Below are 23,110 nucleotides of genomic sequence, written 5' to 3' on the forward strand. Positions count from 1 at the left end.
TCCAGCTCTTGGTGGCAGCTCTTCCATGGGAGTAGCACCATCCTCAAGAAGAGCTGCCTCTCAGTGTGAGTCACAGCTGAAAGTTTAGTTAAAGGAACCCTCCAAAAGGTGCTCTGCTCTGCACAGGACACCTGCATGGTCACATTGCTACCCTTCATTTGTTACTGATCTGTCTGGAAGAAACTTTTGGTTGGCTGGGCTGATGTCACTCAAAGGTGAGGGGAAACATGATAATGAGTTCTAATTAATAATGAACAAAATGTTGGGATATAATTAATATCAATCAAGAAGAATGTAGAGAAAATGGGTCTTGTGAGAAATTTTTTTTCTCCAAGTTTTAAAAGACAGATATCTGGGTAAATGTGGTAAGTATGGTAGGGTTTTGTCCTAGAACATGACCCTAAAAATATGATTGTGATAAATGGATTAAAAACTTGCTTCACATATCAAAAAGAAGTTGTCAAGGAAAAGCCTCAAAGGCAGGAGGCCTTTGAATGCATGGTTGTTACTCAGTGTTTTCAACTGATTTGAAGCAAGCATGAGTTTAAAAATCACTTAATTCACAGATGATGTGGACATAAGAGAGTAAATAGTATTGAGGGTGGGAGAGCTGTATAAAGCTGTCTGGGGTTTTGCTTGCTTTCTCTTCAAATAAAATTTGTTTTCTTTCCATATTTTTAATATAATGTTCTGTGAGGTTATACTGGCAGGACAGGCAAGGGGACTGCACAGCCTCCAGGCAAGGTGTGATGTGACCAGGAGCTTACTGTGGTCTTGGGAAAGGCCAGCAGAAGTAGTGAAGATGAGAGTACAAGATGATTTTTACCTCTGCATGCATTTCTGCACTAAAATGCAGACTCCGGTTCTGTTCTCAAAAGGGCATTTAAAACCTGGGGAGGTTGTTATGAAGATTCAAGGCCAGGAGAAAAAAAAATGCCAGAGATCTCAGTCTGTTTAACTTGTCAAAATAACATTGAGAGATAACTCACCTGCACTGCAGAAAAGTCTTTATGGTGAGAGCACAAAGCAGCTCTTGGGGTGGAGCAGGGCACTAAAAAAACCTGATACGTGAATGCTGAAACCAGGCAATCTTAAGCCACATCTCTAAATGTCAGGTAGTAAAATAAACCATGCAGGCAAATGGCAGATTCTTCATCTCTCGGTATCTTCAAACCAAGAGTGGATAATGCTTTAGAAAATATTCTTGAGCCAAACATAAATTGTTTGGCTGAACAGAGCAAAATCGAAGCACCTGTCAACACTGAGAACTTGGCAGAGTGACTGCTGGGCCCTTCTGGTTCTTGGCATCAGCAAGGTGCTGTGTATCTTCATCCTGGATATGTGACCAAACCATTTCTTCTTCCCAAGGTCATCCCAAACTAAAATCCCCTCTTAGTGATGTGTTGTGCTGCAGGCTTCACTGACTGCTTAACTTCTGTTTGCTGCTTAATTGGAAGAGGTGCAGGGAATAAATCTGGTGACGCTGCAGAAAACGTCGATACTGCTCTTACTTGTTTCAGATACCACTGACAAATTAAGACAAATGATTTTGCCAGGCAACACCCACATAGATGCATATCATTTACTTTCTGATTGGCAAAGGTGTTGAAGCTCAAAGATTTCAGGAAGGGGAGGAGGCACAGCCCCTGTGCCATGCTCCACACTGACCAGAAAAGGTTAATGGTAGGTGACTGTTGCTTGTGAAATATTTTTGGTTCACAGATGAGAATTGCAGTGTCATCCATATTTATTTCCTTTTATCCGTGATCTGTCCTCCTCTCCCAGCTAATGGGGGTGGATAGTTTAGGAACCTGTATCTCCTTTCTGATTGCATCTTTGGTGCTTGTGGTGATCTCTTACCCTGTTTCAGTCATACCTTTGGCTGCTGTGGTTTGGGAGCTTGCCTTTTTGGCAAAACAAATTATTCACCTTCTGTTCAAAGGAAACTTTCAGCAAAATGAAACTATAGAGGGAGAGAGGTTGGAGAAGTCTTTCTCCAGAATAATGAGAGATCATTTGTAAGATGCAGGAGTTGCTGTGCATCTCTGTCTGGAAGAAGAAGGAGGAACAAAGGATTTTTGTCCTTTATTCTCATTGTCTTGTTTTACAGAGATTCTTGATCAAGCTTTTCCCATTTTTTCCTTTTTTTTTTTTAATTTTTTTTTTAAGTCTGCTGAAGCAATCAAAACTACTAGAAAATGACCTACCCAGCAGTGGAAAGCTGTGCATGTGGTGCTCTACAGCTGAACTTGCCCCGTGCCACCTAAATCTCTGGTACAGTGCCCTGGTGCTCCCACAGTGCTGCCTTTCCTTGCCTTTGGGCCCTTCTGCTTTATTTCCCTGGCTATTGACTTTGTTTGACTGGCTTTCAGTCAGGAGATGGTTGATAGACTAGGACAAGCACCTTGTATTGCTCCAAACCTTTGCTCTGTCCCAAGCCTCTCGTTTGTTGCCAGCTGTGGCTGAACAGTCTTTTAATTTTGAGCATCTCCAGGCACATCTCATTAGATTGAGGAAAGATGAGATTTTTTTAACTGTTGTTGCATGGCTGGGCAATGGGGCATTTTAAATTTGTTTCCTACATTTGTCATTTGATGCTTTGACTCTGGCTGCCAGCAGAGCTCTTGTGAGGACTAAGCTCACAGGGCAGGAGGAAGAGTGCTCTGAGTGCACACAGTGAAGGAGGGATGGGCACTGGTGCGTGTGGATGACTCAGATTGTTTGTGGAGGTGAATTCGAGACAAATGAAATGGACCATCAAGTCTGCCCGCATGGCTGTGGGCTGTGCCCTCAGGGGAACCTACACACCCCATCAGAGGCTCCAGTGAGTTACACAGAGCTGAAGAGGGTGCATCAAAGGGAACTGCTTTGCTCTGATTGGGAGAATAGGCATGGCCATTTCACCAAGCTTAGCTTTTGTTGATGCCCATATTGTTATTCTTCCCTGAAGGTTTGGATTTTGAAAGCACATGAGAAATATGTTTTACGTCTGTGTAACTTCCTGATTTGTACAATGTGCTTCATGCATTGCTCTAGGCACATAAACAGTACTCACTGTAGTTAATGTTAATCCAGAACGTGCATGTTCGATCCCCTTAGCTCACAGGGACATGTGTACACAGGCTGCACCGTATGTGGGGACAGCAGCTGGTGCAGAGCCCTGGGGCCAGCACGTTTACCCAATTGGAAACCTCATGATAATAGAGGAAAAGGTACTTTACAGCTGTATTTATAGGAGGATTTTTGTCTTTGTATTTCTATGTAGATATAACTGGAGAAGTGGGATAGGAAGCATTTCTGATATCTTACCGCATTTTTTCTAAAGTCCCTCTTCACACTAAGATGTAAAGAAAAGTATTTTAGGTCAAACAGTGTGCTACAAATACCAGTGTATTTTAGGCAAGTTATTACAGATACCCTCATATTTCCAAAGTAGTTCAGAAAGTGATTCATGAGAAGTTCCACCTGAATATGAGGAAGAAGTTCTTCACTGTGTGGGTGCACTGGAACAGGTTGCCCAGAAAGTGGTGGAGTCTCCCTCACTGGAGATATTCCAGAACCGTCTTGACGCAATCCTGTGCAGTGTGCTCTAGGATGACCCTGTTTCAGCAGGGAGGATGGATCAGATGACCCACTGTGGTCCCTTCCAAACTTACCCATACTAATTCTTTGAAAGATTTGCTTTCTTTAATGTTTGGCGATCCTGAATTCTCCAGACTCAGTAGCTGGGTCATTTCTCCTCTGGAGGCAGTACTCAAACAAGCTGGAAGGCTTCTGTGAGCACTGTGGGTCAGAGGTTTATTGCCTGAATCCAGGGTAATGACTGGGCATCTTCAGAGGATTTAGATAATTTTGCTTTGTTCGGAAAACTTGTAGCAGATGTGTTTCAGGATGAGTGCTCTATGTGGGATGAAATCTGGAGCTTCCTAACACCAGCTACAGCAATTAATAGTTATGGTATTCATTACATATTCATTACATAACTGAGAAACAGACTGCTTGAGATGGAGGATGAAAATAGCAGCTGTTAATTTCAGAGGGCTGAGCCTCTGAAGACTGCACCCAGGAGGACCCAGAACCTACTTAATTCCCTCTGTGCTGTGCCTGAGGGCGTCTACCAAAGGGAGTAGTCCTCTCCAGGGTTTTCCACTTCTGGTCCCTTTCTGGTGCCACTAGGGAATATTTTGGCTGTGCCCAACTATTCCCCTGTGGCTGGTCTGGGAGGGCTCCTGCTTTCACAGCACCTCTGGTGCTGCCTGGCCTTTTCTTCCCCTCTGCTCAGTCAGCGGCCACCAGGACCTGCCACTCTTTGTGTTGTTCTACACAACCTGAGGCAGCAACATGGGATTTGGGAAGGGCTTGGAGGCATCAGGCTGTAGACCTCAGCTGTGCCTGTGTTTCCTGACTGGGTAGCTCTGGGTGTAGCCAGCTGGTGTGGCTGCCTGCTCGGTAGATAATTAATTGGTACAAATGGTTGGAGTCAGTAAGGAGGGTGTGCATGCTCTGAGTACCTGCTGGGCCTGGTGTGGTGGAGCACAGTGTGTTCCAGAGGTAGCTCAGGAGCTGCTGATGAAGCAGGGCTGAGTAAGGGAAATGTTGCATTACAAATGCCAGGCTGATCTTCCAAAAGCCCTTCTCTGCTTCTCCTTGGTTCTGTCAGTGCAGAAGGCTCTGGGAATAGAGGCTGACTGCCTTTTCTCCCCTTGTGTTCCTAGATGGTGATGGTCGGAGACTGAAAGGAGCCATCCAGAGGAGCACAGAAACTGGCCTGGCTGTGGAAATGCCCAGCAGGACCATCCGTCAAGCCAGCCACGAGTCCATCGAGGACAGCATGAACAGCTATGGATCAGAGGGAAAGTAAGTCATCAAAAGAGAGCTGGGTAATCACTCGTGGGATGCACTGTTCCTGTACCTGTTAATTTTCCTCAAGCATGATGGAAGATGTGTTTTTCTGATTTGCCTATGGTGCAGGTGTACTGCCCATCCAATTAGAGCAGATCTCTCTGTCTGCATAGCTGGCACATACTTGACTGTTTATATACTTTTTTAGTGTCCTCATTACTCTGAGCTGAAGCAGATACCAATTACTTTTAACTGCTTTGCCTTTGGAAAAGGAATTCAGGGTCAGCAGCAGAGGCTCATTACTGCTCATAAATTATAAGCCAGTGGTTTTTAATATTGCACAATAGTTGTCCATTTTCCTGTTTCAAAATAGCCCTTTGGCTTGGGGCAGGTGGAAGTTTCAAGGTGAGAAGGTTGAAAGTAATAAAATACATCACAGCATAGCAAAATTCTGATACCAAAATATGTATTTTGGCACCTGTGTGTACTTCAGTAAAAAACTATTTTGTTTCATCTGAGTTACAGTGTCCTAAAAGAATGTGTTTCAGGAAAGATTTTTTGACCCCAAGAGAAGCTACAACATGCTTGTATTTAGACTTTTTATCAGAATGCAAAGCAGAGGATCTTTAGGCCAGAACTTTAGGACCTGACTTGTCTCCAGTCCTGGTTTTTGTATTTCCATTACTTGAAGCCATATATGGAAATTTAATAATTTTACTAAGATGACTGTTCATAGGAATTTTTGGAAACAAAAAACCCACAGTATTTAATGAAGGCAGTACATACCATCTGATTTTTTGCTTTCTAGGTGTGAGGCAAAAATATTTCTACTATACCTAAAAGGTGTTCTGTTTAAGGCAAGGACCACACTTGGCATCACTCTGTGCGTTCTCTCTGGTCCTGTGTGATATTCCAAGTACACTGTACAGCTAAAGTGCTGAGATAGTCCAAAGGCATTCTCAATTAATGTGATTCTGGTGTTAAATAAGTAACAGGCTGTAAATTAAGAGAGACTTTCTTTAGCTTTAGAAGTAGGCTAATCCTGGAAAGGCATCATAGATCTGTGCTGAAGGTTCAAAATAGTAATGAGGCACAGACTGCGATAGCAATCTTGTCACTCCAAAGCTGTGATGTACCTTATCTCTTCTGTGAGCTGCTGTCTCCAGGGAAATATTCCTGCTACACCAGCACAGTCCTGTGGCTTGGAGTTCTGCCTCCTCTACTAGATGCAGAGGATTAGTGATTAAGTTCAGTCCCTGGGCAATGAGGAACAAGAATCTGCTTTCATGCAGGGCAAAATTCTTTCCTTTCTATGTTTACATAGCTTACCCTCCTGGGAAGGGGTGTAGTTCCCTGAACAGTCTGTGTCCTCTCAATACATACACCAGCAGAGGGGGAGTATTTCTGCCAACAAAATACTGCACCCCTACAAGAGCTGTCTCACCCTGAAGGCAAGTGACATGTAGCTATTGCTTGACAGAAAAAGGAAAAGTCTGTCTTGCAGTCCAATTGCCTTTATTAGAACAAGCCTAATGGTTGGTATTCCAACCTTGAATGCTGCCAGAACATCCTTGCCAGCACCTTGGCCAGGGATGGGGTAGTTTCTTCTCTGAAAAGTGTGATTAAGTGGTTCCTGGATACTTTGGTCATATCTGGGATAATTAATCTCTTCTGGGGACCCGGTGGGAATTGCAGCTATCTGTCTGAGTCACAAGTGATAAGCAAACAGGGCTGAGAGTACAAAGAGCTAAGAGGGCTCAATTCTCTCGAAACATGGTGGGAGGGGAGTTTTTCTGCTTTCTTTTCCTGCAGCAAAGAATGGAATTGTTTGGGGAATAGCTCTGAGGAACAGAAATGTGTTCTCCTAAATCAGATTTCTCTTGACCTCTCTCATTTGCTGTAGCTGTCTTCCCAGAGAGGCTGAATGAAGATTCATATGTCTCTGTTAGCTGTGGCAAGTTGATTTTCTTTCTAATAAAAGCTGGGTTTGTGACTGGTGCAGATACTCCCAGGTCAGAGAGTTTTCACCAGTGACTGTCAAACCCCTGGTTTTCAGCAAGGCAATGCTGTTCTAGTTCTTTCCACCCGTGCATCCCTTTGCTGTGTTCACACCTGGAAGAAGGTGGATTCAAAACCTCTCATCTTCCCTGTGTTTTGATAATCCTTATCAATTTAAGGACTAAAAGGACAACTTCCAAAGATGGCGTGCTGAAGTGATCAAAGATTTGGTGAAACTCTGCTGCAGCAGACCTAAATACCTGCCCTCAGCCATACAAGCTGCTTTTATAAAGTGTTGCTCACTGACTGCTTTTTCACATTTGTTGCAGGGGGCTGGTGGCAGCTGCCACAGCTGCTCTGTGCTAGTGCAAGGTTATCACAGACAAAGAATATTCTGAAGTGCATGGTTCTGAGCAATGCTGCTTTCATGTGAGCACCAGAGTGCATAAAATCCAGATTTTTTCATGGAGAGGCTTTATTATGCAGGGGCATACCTCTGAGATATGCTAGGCCTTCTTTTGAATACTCCCTTTACCTAAAGATGAAGTATATTGGAGACTAGCTGGGTTAAATGATGCATCTCCTGGAATTAAAGCTCATACAGCATGCCAGGAACTGTTGACGTTGTCAACACACTGCTTCATGTAAATTTTTGCCAGACAGAAAAATCCTCTAACCTTCTTATCCAGATTTTCTATTGCAAAGTGATTGTGTGCTAGTATAGGAAATTAATATAATAAAACTCAGTGTGAGACTTTGTAGAAGGAGAAGTAGATATGTACTCTGGACAAAACTGTTTTCAGTCATTCCTGTGTCCAGGTTTCATTCAGTCATGCTCTCACCACCCCATGCAGACACCAAGCCTCATGAATCCAGGTGCTGGAGCCAGGCTGGGCTGTGTGCTGCAGGAGGACATGGGACATAATCTTTCAAGCCCTTGCTGTGTCTGCTGAGTTGTTCTTCACAACAGACTGGCTCTTGGACTGTGTTTTTCTTATACTTTCTAGGGCTTACCTGCTATTTTGGAGTGATCTTTCACCTCTAGGTCTATGGTCTTTTTCATCGCTGTAAATCTCAAGCAGCACTGCCACCTTTTTGTTCCCGTTTTTGGGGGATCTTTATGGCCACAGTCTGCCCTCAGACAGGGTATGGAAGTGATGCGGTCTCTAACCATGTTGTCTGTCCTTTCCCTGTCATTGGAGAGCAGATCTGCTGCAGCCATGTTGGTTGTGCTTTCACATACACAGATGTTTTCATTCATAATTCATCCGGAACAATCTTAGCACTGGTTACAAATCTCTGCAGCAGTGAATATTTTCTTCTATGTCTATACTAAAAGATTTGCTTGAGAAAACAGTTGCCCACTGTAGTAAGCGCCAGTGGGGTAGTCTCAGGACACCAGGATTGCTGCAAGGATACAATTCCGAATATAGGAATAACTCACAAACGAGCTCTGTGAGATTCAGCAGAATCTCAGCTCCATCCTGGCTCTTGCATGATCTACATCTTGTTTTGGCTGGGTTTTGCTGCAGCTGCACGAGACCATGTACAGCATTCAAAAAAGCAGTAGATTCTGGACTTACATGTAACTTCTTCCTGCCAAACACTTATCTTCCTGTTCCATTTTCAGGAAGAAAAAACCGGACCTGGAACAAAAGCCTGCTAGCTGCCATAGTGCCTAGTGAGAAGTACTCATAGTGTTTTTGTTCTTGCTGGCTACTGCTGAGATGATTAAGTTCTGGAGAGATCAGGTGATTTCACCTTAGAAGAGCACAGCAGGTGGTGACTAACAAGGACTTGGAGGATTGTTCTCATATTATCTGAGATGAGTGTGCAGGTCCAGCAAGGAAGCATCTTGTTGTTAGCCATGTCACCTCTCTTCTCCATGGCGAGGACAGTGCTGCCTGAGCTCTGCCCTGTTGTGCCCAGGCAGGAGGCAGGACACAGCCTGGCACAACTGCCACCAGCACAGGCATCTCACACTTCTTGGCTTCCTTCTGTCTCTGGTACCAGTTCTCCTGCTGGGCTGGTGCGAGCCAACACTGGGACTTGGTCTGGGGGAGCTGCCTGCCCTTCTCTGCTTCACTGTGGAACAATAATTAACAGGAAGCAGGAGAAAATACTGGCCTGTGTTGTGACCACATGGCCATGTGAAAATTCACTTCTCTTTACCAGAACTTATCCATCAGCATTCTAGAATGACCAAAAGACTTGATTCCTGAATGCCCCATTCAGGAGATTCATGTTGCAGCTATTCCCTGAATGTTTATTTTTTTACTTCCAAAGCCAGGAGACTTTTAGACACTTTTATAACAGATTATCTTAAGGCCTCTTTTTATCCGAGTCTTTTTTAAAAGAAGTAATTAAATGTGTTGTTAATATCAGTTCAGGCTGTAAGAAATTGGTGTCTTTTGAGGTGGAAACCAGGAAAGGCATGGAGATTATTTCTGTAATATATCAAGAAAATCCTTAGCTTGTTCAGCAGCAGCACATCATTTGTGCTGGCAAAGCTTGACCAGCACAGCTCAGAAAGGATGTGACCTTGAGAGCTGTAGTTACAGCAGGAAATACAGTGAATCCCACCTTCAGCAACCTCTTGGGAACAGACAGAATTGCTCACTGAAGACAGGTAGCTGTCTTTTATTCAGTGCATCTGAGATGACTAGTGATTGCTAAAAATGGAGCTAGCCTGGCAAGGTGGGGAAGGGAGTGGGGGAGGTCTTTGTAACAGAATTCTTTGCATAGTTTTTATAGCACTGTTTCAGTGGCAGAATTCATACAGCAGAAGGAAAGGGATACGCGAGAGGAGTACAATGTGTTACAGCACATAAGACAGCACGTCACACTGCTAAAAATGCTGCAGAAAGTAGAGTGGCCCAGAGAGAAACAGAGCTTGTTGAGAGGCAGAGTTGGAGATGCTGCCTGGCGCAGGAATGGTGTGCAGTTGGTGGGGTTAGGGTGGGTTGGGGTCCTGCAGGGATGGATTCTTATTGGAAACCTTCCCTGCCAAAGTGAAGGCTCCTGCAGCGTTCACATCAGCTTTGACAAGTTGAGGGGCTGTGTGCCCAGTCCCTGGACAGTGCAGTTGGATGCATATTCCTCATGCACACCATAAATATTTGAAAGGTGGGGTGATGGACACTGGCAAGTTCTGCCTTCCTCCCTAGCTGATAGAAATCTGCTTGGCTCCTGCCTGTGAGATGTGATTTAAAAGACGTTAGCATGCAATATGGATGAATGTGATTGTTACATAGAACATTACTGCTCCCTGAAATTGGAGTTCTGATGGGGTTTTTTTAATGCTCAAATAAAATAACTGTCAAATATGTTATCAGTCTCACTTCCCCCTCCCCACTTCTTCTGGCTGAAGAAATGTGTTGCTGTCCCTGTTTTTTAAAGACAGAGCTGGAGAGTTTAGCTCCATGTTAGATGTAGATGTATGGTGTATCTGTTAGTTCAGCTGTGCAAGTCAAACCACTGAGATGCATGGCTGTGTTTAGGCAACTTGCTTATTAATTGCAAATTTGTGCCATGAGAAGACAAAAAAAAAGCGTTTTTTATTTACAAGAACAGAACAGTAATTTCTGAACCCTGGGCCTAGGCATGTCCCATACACATAGCAGACACAGTGGAGCAAGCCTTTAAGAATGCATCACCTCTGGAGACCTGAGATGATGGGAAATAGGTGTTTGTGTGGATAGTGTAAATGAATCCATGAAAAGAACAAGACAAATCTGAAAATAGCTGTTGTCTGGGTGTGCTAGGGCGTGGCTGTGTTGAAGCTGTCTGGCCTCACCACCTTGCTGAACCCACAGCAGTGGAGTTCCGTGGGAGTCAAGGTGTACAACTTGTGAAACAGAGAGACAGGAATGGGGATTTGGTCCAAGGGGAGGACACAAAATTCTTTTTTCCTTAGAGAGCTCCTGGACAAAAGGGTGTTACACCCAGCCTGTGAAGGGAGGAGATGAATGCCTCACTCTATTTCTTCTGCACAGGCACAGCAGCAAGTGTGTGGCCATTACACGTTAGTACAATCAAGACCAGTCTCATAGTCTTATAAGACTTACAAAAAGGTATGGTATCAAGAGGAAAAGAAAGGGAATATGTGGTCTGTTTTTTCAAATTGATGATTCACAAATGATGTTCAGGACTGATGTGTATAGAGGAAGGACTGGAAAAAGATTTGGAAGGAAAAAGTAAATCAGTGCACAGAAATAAACTCTCAGGGAAGGATTTTAAGAACAGGTTAGAAAAGCACCTGTCATGGATGGTGTAAATAAGACTGCTCTGGCCTTGGGACCTGGGTGTGGACTGGCTGACCTGTGGAGATGCATTCTGACCATTTTTCCTGCGAGTATTACAAGATTTTGACAAGCTGATTCTGCAAACGCTCGCAGCAGCATAATGGGATACCTGGCAGGCAGAGTCCCAGAAGCAATTTAAAAATAGATTTAGAAAAGAGGTCAGACAAACTCCACACGGACAGGAAAAGAAATTAATGATACATTTTCCCTAAATGTGTCTGCCTTTGCACACTCTGCATGTTAATCTGCAGCCACCAGTGGGCGGGAGTGCGGAAGGGACTGGGCAGAGCCACATATGCTGTGTGAGAGGGATCAGCACAGCTGCTCTGCATCTTCTTCATAACATTTTACATTGAAATCAGTGTTGTCCATCTAGGCATTCAAATCCTGATCAGTTTAAAAGCAAACGCTGAAAAGCTGGTTCTCCATGCAGTTATAAGGAGCAGCTGCTGTGCCGTGAAGAAAGCAACTGCATGATTTACACACAGAGGGGAAGGACACAGATCTTTGCAAGGAGTAAGTCAGGAAGTGATGCTACCCTGAAAGAGCAGAGGAACAAGCAGCTGGCAAAGGGCCTTTAAGCTACTCTTAACTTAGTCTATAGAGGACAGATTTCATACACCTTGACTACAGCATGCAGCACAAGAACACAGTCTTCAGAGGCTGCACAGATTTCCTAAATAATCAGGGTTAGAAATGTTGTGTTTAAAAGAAGGAGGTCTGGGCAGTTTCAGCCCCAGTTTGAGCACATAGCTTCTGAGATCCATAGAATGTAGAATATGCTGAATTGGAAGGGCCCCATGAGGGTCCTCGACTCCAGCTCCTGGTCCTGCACAGGTCACCCCAGGAATCCCACCTTGTGCCTGAGAGCAGTATCCAAACACTTCTAGAACTCTGACAGGCCTGGGGCCGTGACCACTGCCCTGGGGAGCCTGTTCTAGTGCCCACCCTCTGGGTGAAAATCCTTTTTCTAATGCCCAGCCTAACCCTCCCCGGCTCAGCTTTATACCATTTCCTCACAACCTGTCACTGGTTGTGAGAGGGAAGAGATCAGTGCCTGCCCCTCTGCTTCCTCTAATGAGGATGTTGAAGGCCACAATGAGTTCTCCTCTCAGTCTCCTCCAGGATGAACAAACCGAGTTACCTGCAGTGTTTCCCATAAGGCTTCCCCTCCAGTCTCATCACCACCATCCTCATGGCCTCCTTTGAACTCTCTAATAGCTCAGTATCTTTTTTATATTGTTGTGCCAACTGCCCCCAGGACTTGAGGTGAGGCTGCACCAGTGCAGAGCAGGGCAGGACACTCCCCTCCCTTGCTGGTGATGCTGTGCCTGATGCCCCCAGGACACAACTGGTCCTCCTGCTGCCAGGGCACTGCTGACTCCTATTCAGCTTGCCATCAACCAGGACCCCTAGCGCTGCTCTCCAGCCTCTGGCTCCCCAGTCTGTACGCACAACCAGCTTTATTCTGCATGTAAAAATGTCACAAAAAGACAGAAATGTTTTACGGGTCCGGCCATCGGTGCATAAAGCCGGGGTGGTGGTTGGTCCCTGCTCTACATGGGGGTGTCGTGCGGGAGCTGCTAGCGCTGCTGCGGGCTCTTGTCTCCCTCTCGCGGCTGTCCCCGCTGTCACAAGGTGTGTCCCCGCTGTCACAAGGTGTGTCCCCGCTGCCCTGCCTGCAGCGTGTGCCGGGAGCCGGCTGTGCCTGGTGGCTCTTGTGCTAGGGGCAGTTCGGGCACAGCAGTGGTTATTTGATGCGTTGGGCTGGAATGGCGTTTGCAGCCTGTGCTGAGCCTCGGCAGAGCTGGGAGCTGTGTGTGCTGACAGGGTTAACGCTCATGCAGGTTTCTGCTGCACTGGTGGGCTCAGAGATCCCAGGATCAATAGTAACCAGTAACTAGTGTCATCTTTCTGCTGTCCCTGCTCTGCCTCCTTGCCCTACAGCTAAACATGATGGTCTGAGCATCCTCCAGCAAAATGTCCTTCATTTGTCATTGACACGCTGGAGGCATTGCTGACCTCCCTGTGCTCTCCCTCTGCCTTCCGGCCAATAACAGCATTGCATCCAACTTATGACCAATTCCACAGCAAACCCATAATCCTTAACTCCGTTAAAATCATCCCCGTTTGGCTGTGGCAAAGCACAGCCTGTAAATCACGATTAGTGAAAGCAAAAGGCCAGAGAAGAGATAATTAATTTTGCTTTGCTGTTCAAAGGCTGCACTGCCCTCTCTCAGTTGAGGATTTGTGCTCTTTAGACAAAAGGCTGACAAGTGTCACCTGTTAATCTTCTCTGGGTGCAGCTCTTTGCTGCCTGAGATGGTCCTGTCAGGGCCCTGCTGCTTCTGACAGCTGCTATTTGCAAGTCAGCTGCAAAGTGCTCCCTCTTTATTCCTTCGGCTATTTTTAGCATTTCTCTTTAGATGCAATAAAAATAAAAAAGACATCTCCTATCCGTGATAACCAGGTTGTAGCGATTGTTGCCCTTAAGGGAGAGACATGTTGGGCAATGGGAGGGGCAGGGTTTTCCAGGATCGCACCAGTGTGTGTGAAACATCTGCTGGCTGTCGCCCAAGGTGGAGACACCGCTGTCACCTGCAGCAGATCCCTTCAGGAGCCTGGCTCCAGTACATCCAGTGTATTTATGGTTCAGCTGGAGAGCTGGTTTCTGGATCAAGGGCAAGGTCAGAAGAGCTCAGTATATGCAAAGGGCAGGCACAAAAAGTCTGCTGAGCCTGAAGCATGCTCCAGAACAGCAGGGACAGACTCTTGGGAGCATCAGGGATGCATTTAAAGAGTCAAAAGAAGTCATAGTGGTCCCTGGAGCTCTTTTCCTCCCTGCTTTAACTGCAGGGAAAACAAGTGAGTGAATGGGAACAGCCTGTCCCACCAATCTCACCATACATGTCCCGCTCACTTCACCCTCCCAGGTTCTCTCTGAGCATTGGACAGACAGCTCACCAAGCCGGATTTGAGCATCCAAAATTTAGTCTGTTCTGCTAAATGGTTCCTGCTGTTTTTAATTCACATTCATACTAAATTTCTACCGTTTTATTTTTCCCTTCCCTCTCCCCTCAAGGGAGAAGCAGTAGCTTTCTTGGAGATAGCTTATGATTTTTCCAGACAGAAATTGTTTCCATTCCAGGGTTATTGGCAATACCCAAATATATGTCCAGGAATTGGTCAAAGCCAAGATTTAGAGCTGCTGCTTCTAGTGTCTAATAAAGCAGTACTGCAAAAGGTCAGCCTCTGTGCGATGTAGCAGCCAGTTCTACCAGTTAATGGCATAATCTATTATAGAAGTAATTCCCTATGTCTTTCCTTCCCAGTCAGATATAACAACAGTGGGGAACATTAACTGTCTGATGTAATATTGAGTTTCTTATAGTGCTAGTAAACCCATTAACTAGGGCTGTTACCCAGACTGACAGACTTGACCTTGGCCTGTGTTTCTAAGTGAGATTCCCCTTGGGATCAGCAGCTTCATTCAAGCAGCAGCTCCACTGCCCTCCTTGCGAGGGTCTGTGCTGGTGGCCCAGCCCCGGTGTCCCTGCTGCAGTGTCCTGCCCTCTCCCTGTAGTTTGCACAGCAGAGCATTCATCCTCTCAAGGTCATCCGGAGCTCTCTGACTTTTGAATTCATAGAGGATAACAGCACCTTTTGTTTTGCTGTAAGCACTTCCAGTTGCCATTGTTTCACCTTTAACCAAACAGCTCTTGTTCTTGTGCTTTTTAACACTGTCCTTCATACTCTCCTGCTTTTTTCCTCTATATCACTGATGCAGGCTGCAGCATCAGCTGCTCTGTTAGCAGATGCTTTTACTTTTTCCTGAGCTGCCCCAACTGCTGGGGAGAGCTTTTGCTAGCAGCATTTATAGATAACATTACAGAACAGTTGGAAGGGACCTTAAATACCATCTGGTTCCACCCCCTGCCGTGGGCAGGGACACCTCATGCTAGACCAGAGGAGGGGTGGGCTGGTGTGAGAGCACACATGCCTTCTCTCCACACAGGTATAGGGCAGAGGAATACTGGGCATCAGCCTTTGATGTGACTCTCTCCCTGGCAGGTAAGAGAAGGTGGTTTAGTGAATTGTTTTGAGTATTCAGGGGCCAGAGGGGATTTTTTTCTTTGCTGTCCTGCAGCATGCAGGGTTTCTGTGGGTAGTCTTCTTCCACCTTTGTGTCTTCTCTGCAGTAACATGGCTGGACTTCCCCCGAGAGAGAAATTGCTCCAAGATGTGGTTCTGGGTGTGCTGTGAACTCTCACAGCCTTCAGCTTTACTCAATCCTGGATTTCCCCTCCTCTGTCCTGGTCCTCAGCATCTTGCTAATTAGCCCAAGCATCTGTTCTGAGCACAGCAGTAACATTTCCCTGAACGGCTGGGAGTTGTCTTGCCAGATTGTTATTTATGTGTTGGTTCAGGTCACACACTCCCCAGGGCAGGAGTGAGACCCGAGTTTGGTCCATTTGTCTTCCATGAGTTGAAGAGAATAAAGGAAACATTTACCTTCTGGCTAATGATCTATTCATCTCCTGCTGAATCTTATGCCTTTGTCTGTCAGGTCTCCTTTTTCCTGCACTATTTCGAGTTCTCTAGGCACTAGTTTTCATCCTTTTTTGACTCTCTGTGTGCAGCCCAAAATGCCTGAGCCAGCAGGGTCACGGAGTCTCGCTGGTCCTCATGTGCACCAGGGACTCACTTCTTCCCTCCTTGTATGGGCAAATCATGAGCCTGATAAAGCCTCTCTGGCTCTGGGCTCCCTCTTCCTCTGCTTCCCCCATCCCATGTCCCTGCAGATTTTCCAGCCCTGGGGCTCTCTCTCTCTCTCCGTGCACATTTTATCCTGGGGCCACAAATCCAGCGCCTCTGCCCTGGTCCCAGAGACGGCAGGGCTGACAGATGCCAGGGGGTGGTGGGGCAGGAATTGTGTGCCCACAGGGAGCGGAGTGTGGCCCTGGACATTGGCAATGCACCTTGTGCTGCTAAGGATTTGGTGGCACAGGAAACAGAGAGAAACATTAAGGCTTCTCTGCAACAGATGCCAAATAAATGCTGCTGTTTCTGTTGTATCTCAAAATATCACCTGGAGTGTTGGTGCAAACTGTGGATGCAGGGTGAAAAAAACACTAAACTGAGGAAAATACACCCAAGCAGAGCCTCTCCCAAGCCTGTCACCCAGGGTGTTGAGACTCCCTCATCCCTTTTCACGAAGGTGACATTTGTAAAGAGCACAAGGGCAGGTTTGTCCATGCTGATGGCTCAGCATCTCTCCCTGTGTAGCAGCAATAACCAGGTTTCTCAAAGTGCCAGGTCAATGTAGAGGAGAGGTGCAGTATTCTGTGGAAAAGTTGGGCCATTTAATGCAGTGCCACTGTCAAAGGGAGCTAAGCCACCCCATAAACCTGTGCTAGTGACATGTGCTCTTTAGTCCCTATATGTGGTGAAATGCTGAGGTGTGTGTGCTGGCATCGTCCTCCCTGTCAGAATAAATAAATATTCCCATGGGGCTGAGAGCAGGTCTGCAAACAGCTAATGCGAGCTGAAATCCCAACCTGAAATTAACACACTGCTGGTTGAACCGGTTGGAAAAGAATTTCTTTTCTTTTAAATGTCTTTGAAATGTGACTGGCTTGCAGGGGGGCATCACCAAGCCTTTGTGGCTGACTCAGCTGTGCGAGAGCCTGCGGTCCCCAGCCCACCCCGCAGGCAGGGCTCCTCTCTGCCATCTCTTGTACCCAACAAGCAGCCTCCTCACAGCATCCTTTGTGAGAAACAGATTTGAGGAACGGGGGGCTGTATCATTCCGTGGGTAATTGCCCCCCTTCAAGGAAGTTGGGAGAAGTGGAGGAGGTTTGTAATTGTGCCTGACTTTGGCACGCAGCAGGCAGAGAGCAGCACCCGGCACGGCAGCGTGGGTATCCCAGCACAAAGCTCCTGACGTGTGTCTCAGCAGCTGTGTCATGGCTTGGCAGATGCCTGTGGGACAAATGTAGGTGTCAAATGCTGGCCTCAAGCCTCCTCCTTACCATTTGCAGCAAGTTCTTCTTTCTACAACCTCCAAAACAGCTGCATAAATCAGGGTACAGCTGGGTAAATCTTGATTTGTATCAGTGTACCACAGAGTTCAGCACTTCTCTGTTGCTACACATGTCCTAGTACAGTGACCAGCACCTGTTGCTTGCCATGGGCCAGCCTCAGTCCCTGGTGATGAGATTTGGAGGCTCTGTCCTCCAGCAGCTTTTGTTTTGCAGTGGTGACTGTGGCAGAGATGCTGCTGGTGTTTGAGGATGTTGTCTTGTTAGCCTTGCCGCCCATATTCAGATGCTCTTTGTGACTACAGTCATGGAAGCAGATATGAAAACCACAGAGTGTGGACAGGGTGGAAGCTTCTGGTGTTGAGCAGTAGGAAATGGGACCCACTGATCAAAAAGGAGATGTATTGCTATGTGTGTGAGTATGATAGATAAATAAGGAATTGAGTCCCAAGGGGATTGATGCTTGCCTGCTCATCTCACTTTTAACTACTGCTCTAAATGGATTATTTCTCCCCCTAGAAATTAAGACTGGAAAGGGATTGCTACCAAGAGAAATCCTATAAGCAGTTCTAGGAATCTGTTACCTGAAGAGGTGACAGGCCAGATATGAGCCTGAGATGGCAGAGATTTTCCTTAGAGAAAATTGGCTATAGCAAAACAAATATTGACCAGCTGGTGACTGCAGCCATTATTGGGCTTTTTGGATAAGGAAAGAGATTTTAAATGGATTCCATGTAACTAAACTGTGGAAATCACTGAGTTTTGCTCAAAAAAAGGCTTCCACAGGTGTAATTAATTTAAAAGATATATTAAATCTGCTTTTCTAGTTACTGAGTTGCTTTAATATGCATATTAACTACTTGCCAAAACGATTTTGTTTTGCAGCTTGAATTTCAGTGGAGTCCATCTGGCATCTGCTGGGCAGTTTAGTGACTTCCTGGGGAGCATGGGCCCTGCACAGTTCGTTGGCCGTCAGACCTTGGCCACCACCTCGATGGGTAAGGAGCACAAGGGAGCTGGGTGGCTTTAATTGAGTCTTGAGCAGACATCTCCTACATGCCACCTAATAATGTGTCCAGCTTCTGCTGATCTAACACTGTCCTGCTCCATTTCTCTGTTAAATCCAGTGAGCTTGGCTGAAAGGTTTTGCTGACTGCAGCAAATGTGGCATTAGGAGGAGAGCAGCAGCTTTGTGTTTTTCCCTCTCAGCTCTGTATGGCACAGACTAAGTAAAATGCAGCTGAAATCCTGAAAATGGATCCTGTGGGGGTTTTTATTTCTCTCTAAGGTCCACCAGACTCTGTAAGAATTTTGTTGTGGTCCACCATAATTGCATTTTCCAAAGCAGCTTGCAGTCCTGTGTTCTTCCATTTGGGAGAGATGAGAAGTTTGCTGCCACAAAGAGTAGGAGACTGAGCCACCAAAGCCTTTTTAGAGGGCTCCTGGTCGAGTTTGCTTTTGAAAATGTGGCCTGGAATCACTATGGAGCTACTCCAGAGTAATACAGGAGGAAATCAGGCACATACAGTTTGTTACAGCCTGTGCAGGAGGGACATAAAGATTGTTTTTTAAACATTTCTGTAACCCAAGGATGTATTATTTTGAAAGTCTTCTATATATTTTGACATTTTGGTTTAGGGGACGTGGAAATTGGCTTGCAAGAGCGAAATGGGCAGCTTGAAGTGGATATCATTCAGGCTCGAGGACTGACACCAAAACCTGGCTCCAAAACACTGCCAGGTAGGGTGCTTTGATCTCCTAAGGTACTTCCCTGAGCTCCAGCCTCCCACGATGCTTGTGAATAGGGAAAATTTGAATTTTTGCTTGGCAGGACAAAGCAGCCTGTGCGTGGTACTGAAAACAAGGCTGTTTGGGCAAATCTTTGCCCTGCTGTAACTGCCTTCTTTAAAAACACCTGAGACATGGCACTCCCATCTTTTCTAAAGTAAGCATGAAAATTTTCTTCATACTTGACCATGTTTCTTTTTTCCAGCTGCTTACATCAAAGCTTACCTGCTAGAGAATGGTGTGTGCATTGCGAAAAAGAAGACAAAAGTGGCTCGCAAGTCTTTAGACCCTTTGTACAATCAGGTGTTACTGTTTGCTGAGAGTCCCCAGGGCAAAGTATTACAGGTAAGATGAGCAAGTCTCAGGTCTGCCTCTCTCTCTGTTCCACCTCTCATGGAAGATACTAAGTCCCGTTGTGCTGGTTAATTACCATAGATGGGAAAAGCTAATATTTACATCAAGCCAAATGCACTCGATCTGAACTTAACAAAGGGAAAGGAATCCATTTTTCTTCATACTCAAGCTGATGATTATTTGACACCCTGCCAGGTACCATGAGTGCCTACCAGGAAAGGATTGATTTTAAATTTTTTTTGATTTCTTTTTTTCTCATCCAGTTAGGAGATGGGTGGTACCTATAGGTGCTAAATGATTTTGCAGCATGGATTGCCTTCCATGTTTATACACCACATTCAGGGCACTCTGCTTTGCCATCACCCAGTCACATATCCTACCCTTTTCTACTTCTTTTCTGTTACTGCCATATGTTTTCTGCCATACTCATATTTTCAACTCTGTACCTGTGTTTCCAGAGCAAAGAGTGATTTGCTCAATCACAATTTGTTCAGTCATACAAGAATATTTTCCATCCAATAAAGGCTGGCTAAAATCTCTTTGTAATACTAATGTAATTAATCCAGGAGTTTCTATTGTTTACTTCCACTGGCGTATGAATTACCAGCTAACCTGCTGGACTGTTTTCTTTAGTGACTTCTCATTTACCTTGATTAGAAACATTTTCCCCTGATGCAACAAGACTGCACATTTATGACTGAAATGGAGTGGGACCTAGCTTGGTCTGCTCTTGCCTTGTGTGGGTTTCCTTACCTGCTGTCTACCTGTCAGGAAAGGCACTTATTCCAAGAATAGATTGAGGAACTTGGCTTTTTGCTGATAGCCATGTCACCAAATGCACTTTGTGCAGTGGCTTGCTCCATCTCCTGCTGGCCTAGTGTGTGAATTTTTGGTTTTTGATTGACATTCATTGTCTCTCCTGCCTCATTTTACAGAAAATGTAGCTTTGTGGTTGTTAGGATCCTAAGGAAAGAAGCTGTCAGGATTAGCCAGAGATCACTAATTGTCATCATAACATATCCTGCTCATCCTCTCCTCTTCAGAGCACGGACTCACTCTGCAGTCAGTCGTCACCTTTGTCTTGAGCCATACAGGGCCACCTGGCCATGTGCAGACTTCCAGCATGCCTAAGCCCATGACCCTCACTGCGTCTGTTCTTCCACCCACTGGTCTCCATCGTGTCGTAAGTGTGATTCAGCTTTCCCTGCTCCTCTGCCAGCTCTTCATTAGCCCTTCCTCTATGTCTGTGAGCCATTCTCGGCCGTCTGTGCTGCTTGCCCTGCATGTCACTCACGTGTACCCCTCGTGTTGTGTCCCTGGCTCCTGCCCTTCCTCCAGGTGATTGGCCATGCCTCGTCTCCATCTGCCCCGTGACAGGAGCTCCTTGTGCAGAAGTTGAAATGCTCTTCTCCTCAAACTGTTGGCTTTTGGCCCAAGTTGTTGGCCACCTTTTTTTTTTTTTGTTGGTTTATTTTTACAGATCAGGAGCTGCTCCTGCTCTCAGGCCACCTTTTGGTGTGTCCAAGGCTTGTTATATGCCAGAACCAGATTTTACCTGCAGGTGTTGGACTGCAGCCCTGAGGATACTTTGTAGAGGTGTTGCCCCTGCCCTGCAGAATGGGGACTTTTCCACATGCACGTTCACGTCCTTTCCATGGGGGAGAAAAAGTCCGATAACATTAGGATTTGTAAACATGTAAAATAAAAAAATTAATGTCATCAGCCAGAGCTTCGTATCGCCTGTCGGTAGAGTAAATAATTCTGGTCTGCTCAGGCTGTAGCAAAGCTCCAGAAAGTTGGATGAATAGAAGGATTGGTCAGACTTGTGCTTCCCAAGGAAGTGTGAAAGTTGGAGGATTAACTGTGCTCCCCCTTCTTGTCCCTAAGGTGATAGTCTGGGGAAACTATGGACGCATGGAGCGCAAGCACTTCATGGGAGTCGCCAGGGTTCTCCTGGAAGAACTGGATTTGTCAACTTTAGCAATCGGCTGGTACAAGCTCTTTCCAACTTCCTCCATGGTAGATCCCACTACGGGCCCGCTCCTGCGTCAGTCCTCACAGCTTTCCCTGGAGAGCACAGTGGGACCCTGCTGTGACAGGTCTTAGTGAGTAAGGAAGGGGGAACTGCTTTTGTTTTTTAAACATGCTGTCAAGGTTTTGTTTGCTGGAACTCTGACCTCAAGCGCAATGCATGTTCAATCAGTTCTTGTGGAGCTGGAAGAGGAGGATAAACCAGTGACCTTAGACAGAAGACGAGGGGGAGGGCACTGTGCCCTCTCCATCCGAGGAGGAGGTGCCATGGGGCATGAGTCCTAGTTGTCAAATTAGACATACACCTCTTGTTTCACTTCTCTTGCTGTCATTCTTGGACCCTTGTTTCAGATCAGTGTTAACCCTGGAAAGTTGCAGCATTTGAAAGAATTTGGGGGGAGTAAGGAATTAATTTCTCTTAGCTGTGTGTCTTGGAAATTTCTAAAATGAGTTCTTTCACAAGAAAGTACCTGAAAAATTTAGAGATCATTGTCTGGGCTAAAAAGAGCAGGAACAGAAAGTTTAAGAAGAAGCATTAGGTCTTTTTATAATGTCTTTCTTTCTGAGAGGAAGAAGAAGAAGAAGAAAGAAACCTGCAACTCTTTCTTTAGAATCAGTTCCCTGTCACTGAGTCATGTTAGCTGTAACACTGTTGTTGCTGTGTTTTCAAACTGTGCCAAATTACCAGCAAGTGTCTTTACTGCAGTGTCTACCACTGCTGATGAAGCTAGTGGTGGGAGAACAAGTAGCGCCTACTTGGAGCAGACAGTTTAAACACAGTTTGAGTTTAGCAGGCTAATTAACCACAATTTTGCTAAGAAAAAGCTCCCAAAACACTAGAAGTGGGAGCTGAACATCACACTTGCAGCTTGAGGTGTTTTGTATTGTCAAATAAGACATTCTGCAACTTGCTGACTCCCTTACTTGTTGCTGTGCATCCTTCAGTCATGATGTCTTCTATCTCCTTTTTTCCTTCATCTCCTTGGTACTGGTACATATCTGCTGGAGATGCTTGCCTTCCTTCCCCGACCTGAAGCAGGACTGTTTTATTCTGCCATAGGAGAGGAAATGGGGGGTTCTGGGGGTGCAGGAGAAAGTTTGCCAACTGAGAAGAAGGTGCTGGAGAACCAATAATCTTCATTGTGGAGAGAGGGGTGCTCTAGGCAGTCTTGGTATTACACAGACATTGTCAAGTGTCCTGCAAGAGGAGATGTGATCTCCAAAGTACAGAGGTAGTGAGTGAGGAATGTGGTGACACAGTGGTCACAGCACGTGTGTTGTGTTCATTAAATGAGTAAAGCACATTTGCTGAGCTGTGGCAGCTGCTGCCAGCAGAGCCACGTGCTGGAGGAAGTGCGCTGGATCCTTTAGACAAATAAATTACCCAGAATCACAGAGAATCTCCAAAGACGTTCTGTTGATAGCTCTGTTTTGGCTAGGTTTTGTCTTAGTTCCTAAATGAGGATTTGATGACTGCTGTCCCAGAATAAGCTTTTGGAGATGTTTTACTTTGTGGTTTAAAAGTGAAGGTCCCGTGTCCCATGTAGGAATGGGAAGATTCTTGGCCTGTCATAGAGGAATACTGAGCATTTATTTCTGCATGTGGACCTCAGCTTTTTTAGAGTAAAAGCATGAGTATTGAGTGGATGGTAAAAGCAGTTGCTTTTGGTCCTAGCTTGTCCATGGCATTTTAAATTATTTTGAGATAAATTACAGGATAGATGCAAAAACTATATAGGCCTTACAATAATC

General features: G+C 45.6%; 1 protein-coding gene across 1 annotated transcript in view; it reads left to right on the top strand.

The window, feature by feature from the left end:
• RIMS4 (regulating synaptic membrane exocytosis 4) overlaps positions 1-21,433 on the top strand; it is a 47,340-nt gene extending 25,907 nt beyond the window's left edge. Inside the window, exons 2-6 of the mRNA XM_062505143.1 lie at positions 4,716-4,857; positions 18,071-18,183; positions 18,824-18,925; positions 19,179-19,318; positions 21,215-21,433. Of these exons, the coding sequence (XP_062361127.1) occupies positions 4,716-4,857; positions 18,071-18,183; positions 18,824-18,925; positions 19,179-19,318; positions 21,215-21,433 (716 nt within the window). The remainder of the gene's footprint in view (positions 1-4,715; positions 4,858-18,070; positions 18,184-18,823; positions 18,926-19,178; positions 19,319-21,214) is intronic.
• Positions 21,434-23,110: the final 1,677 nt, after the last annotated feature.

Source organism: Cinclus cinclus, chromosome 18 (assembly GCF_963662255.1).
Source record: "Cinclus cinclus chromosome 18, bCinCin1.1, whole genome shotgun sequence".
Classification (NCBI taxonomy): Eukaryota; Metazoa; Chordata; class Aves; order Passeriformes; family Cinclidae; genus Cinclus; species Cinclus cinclus.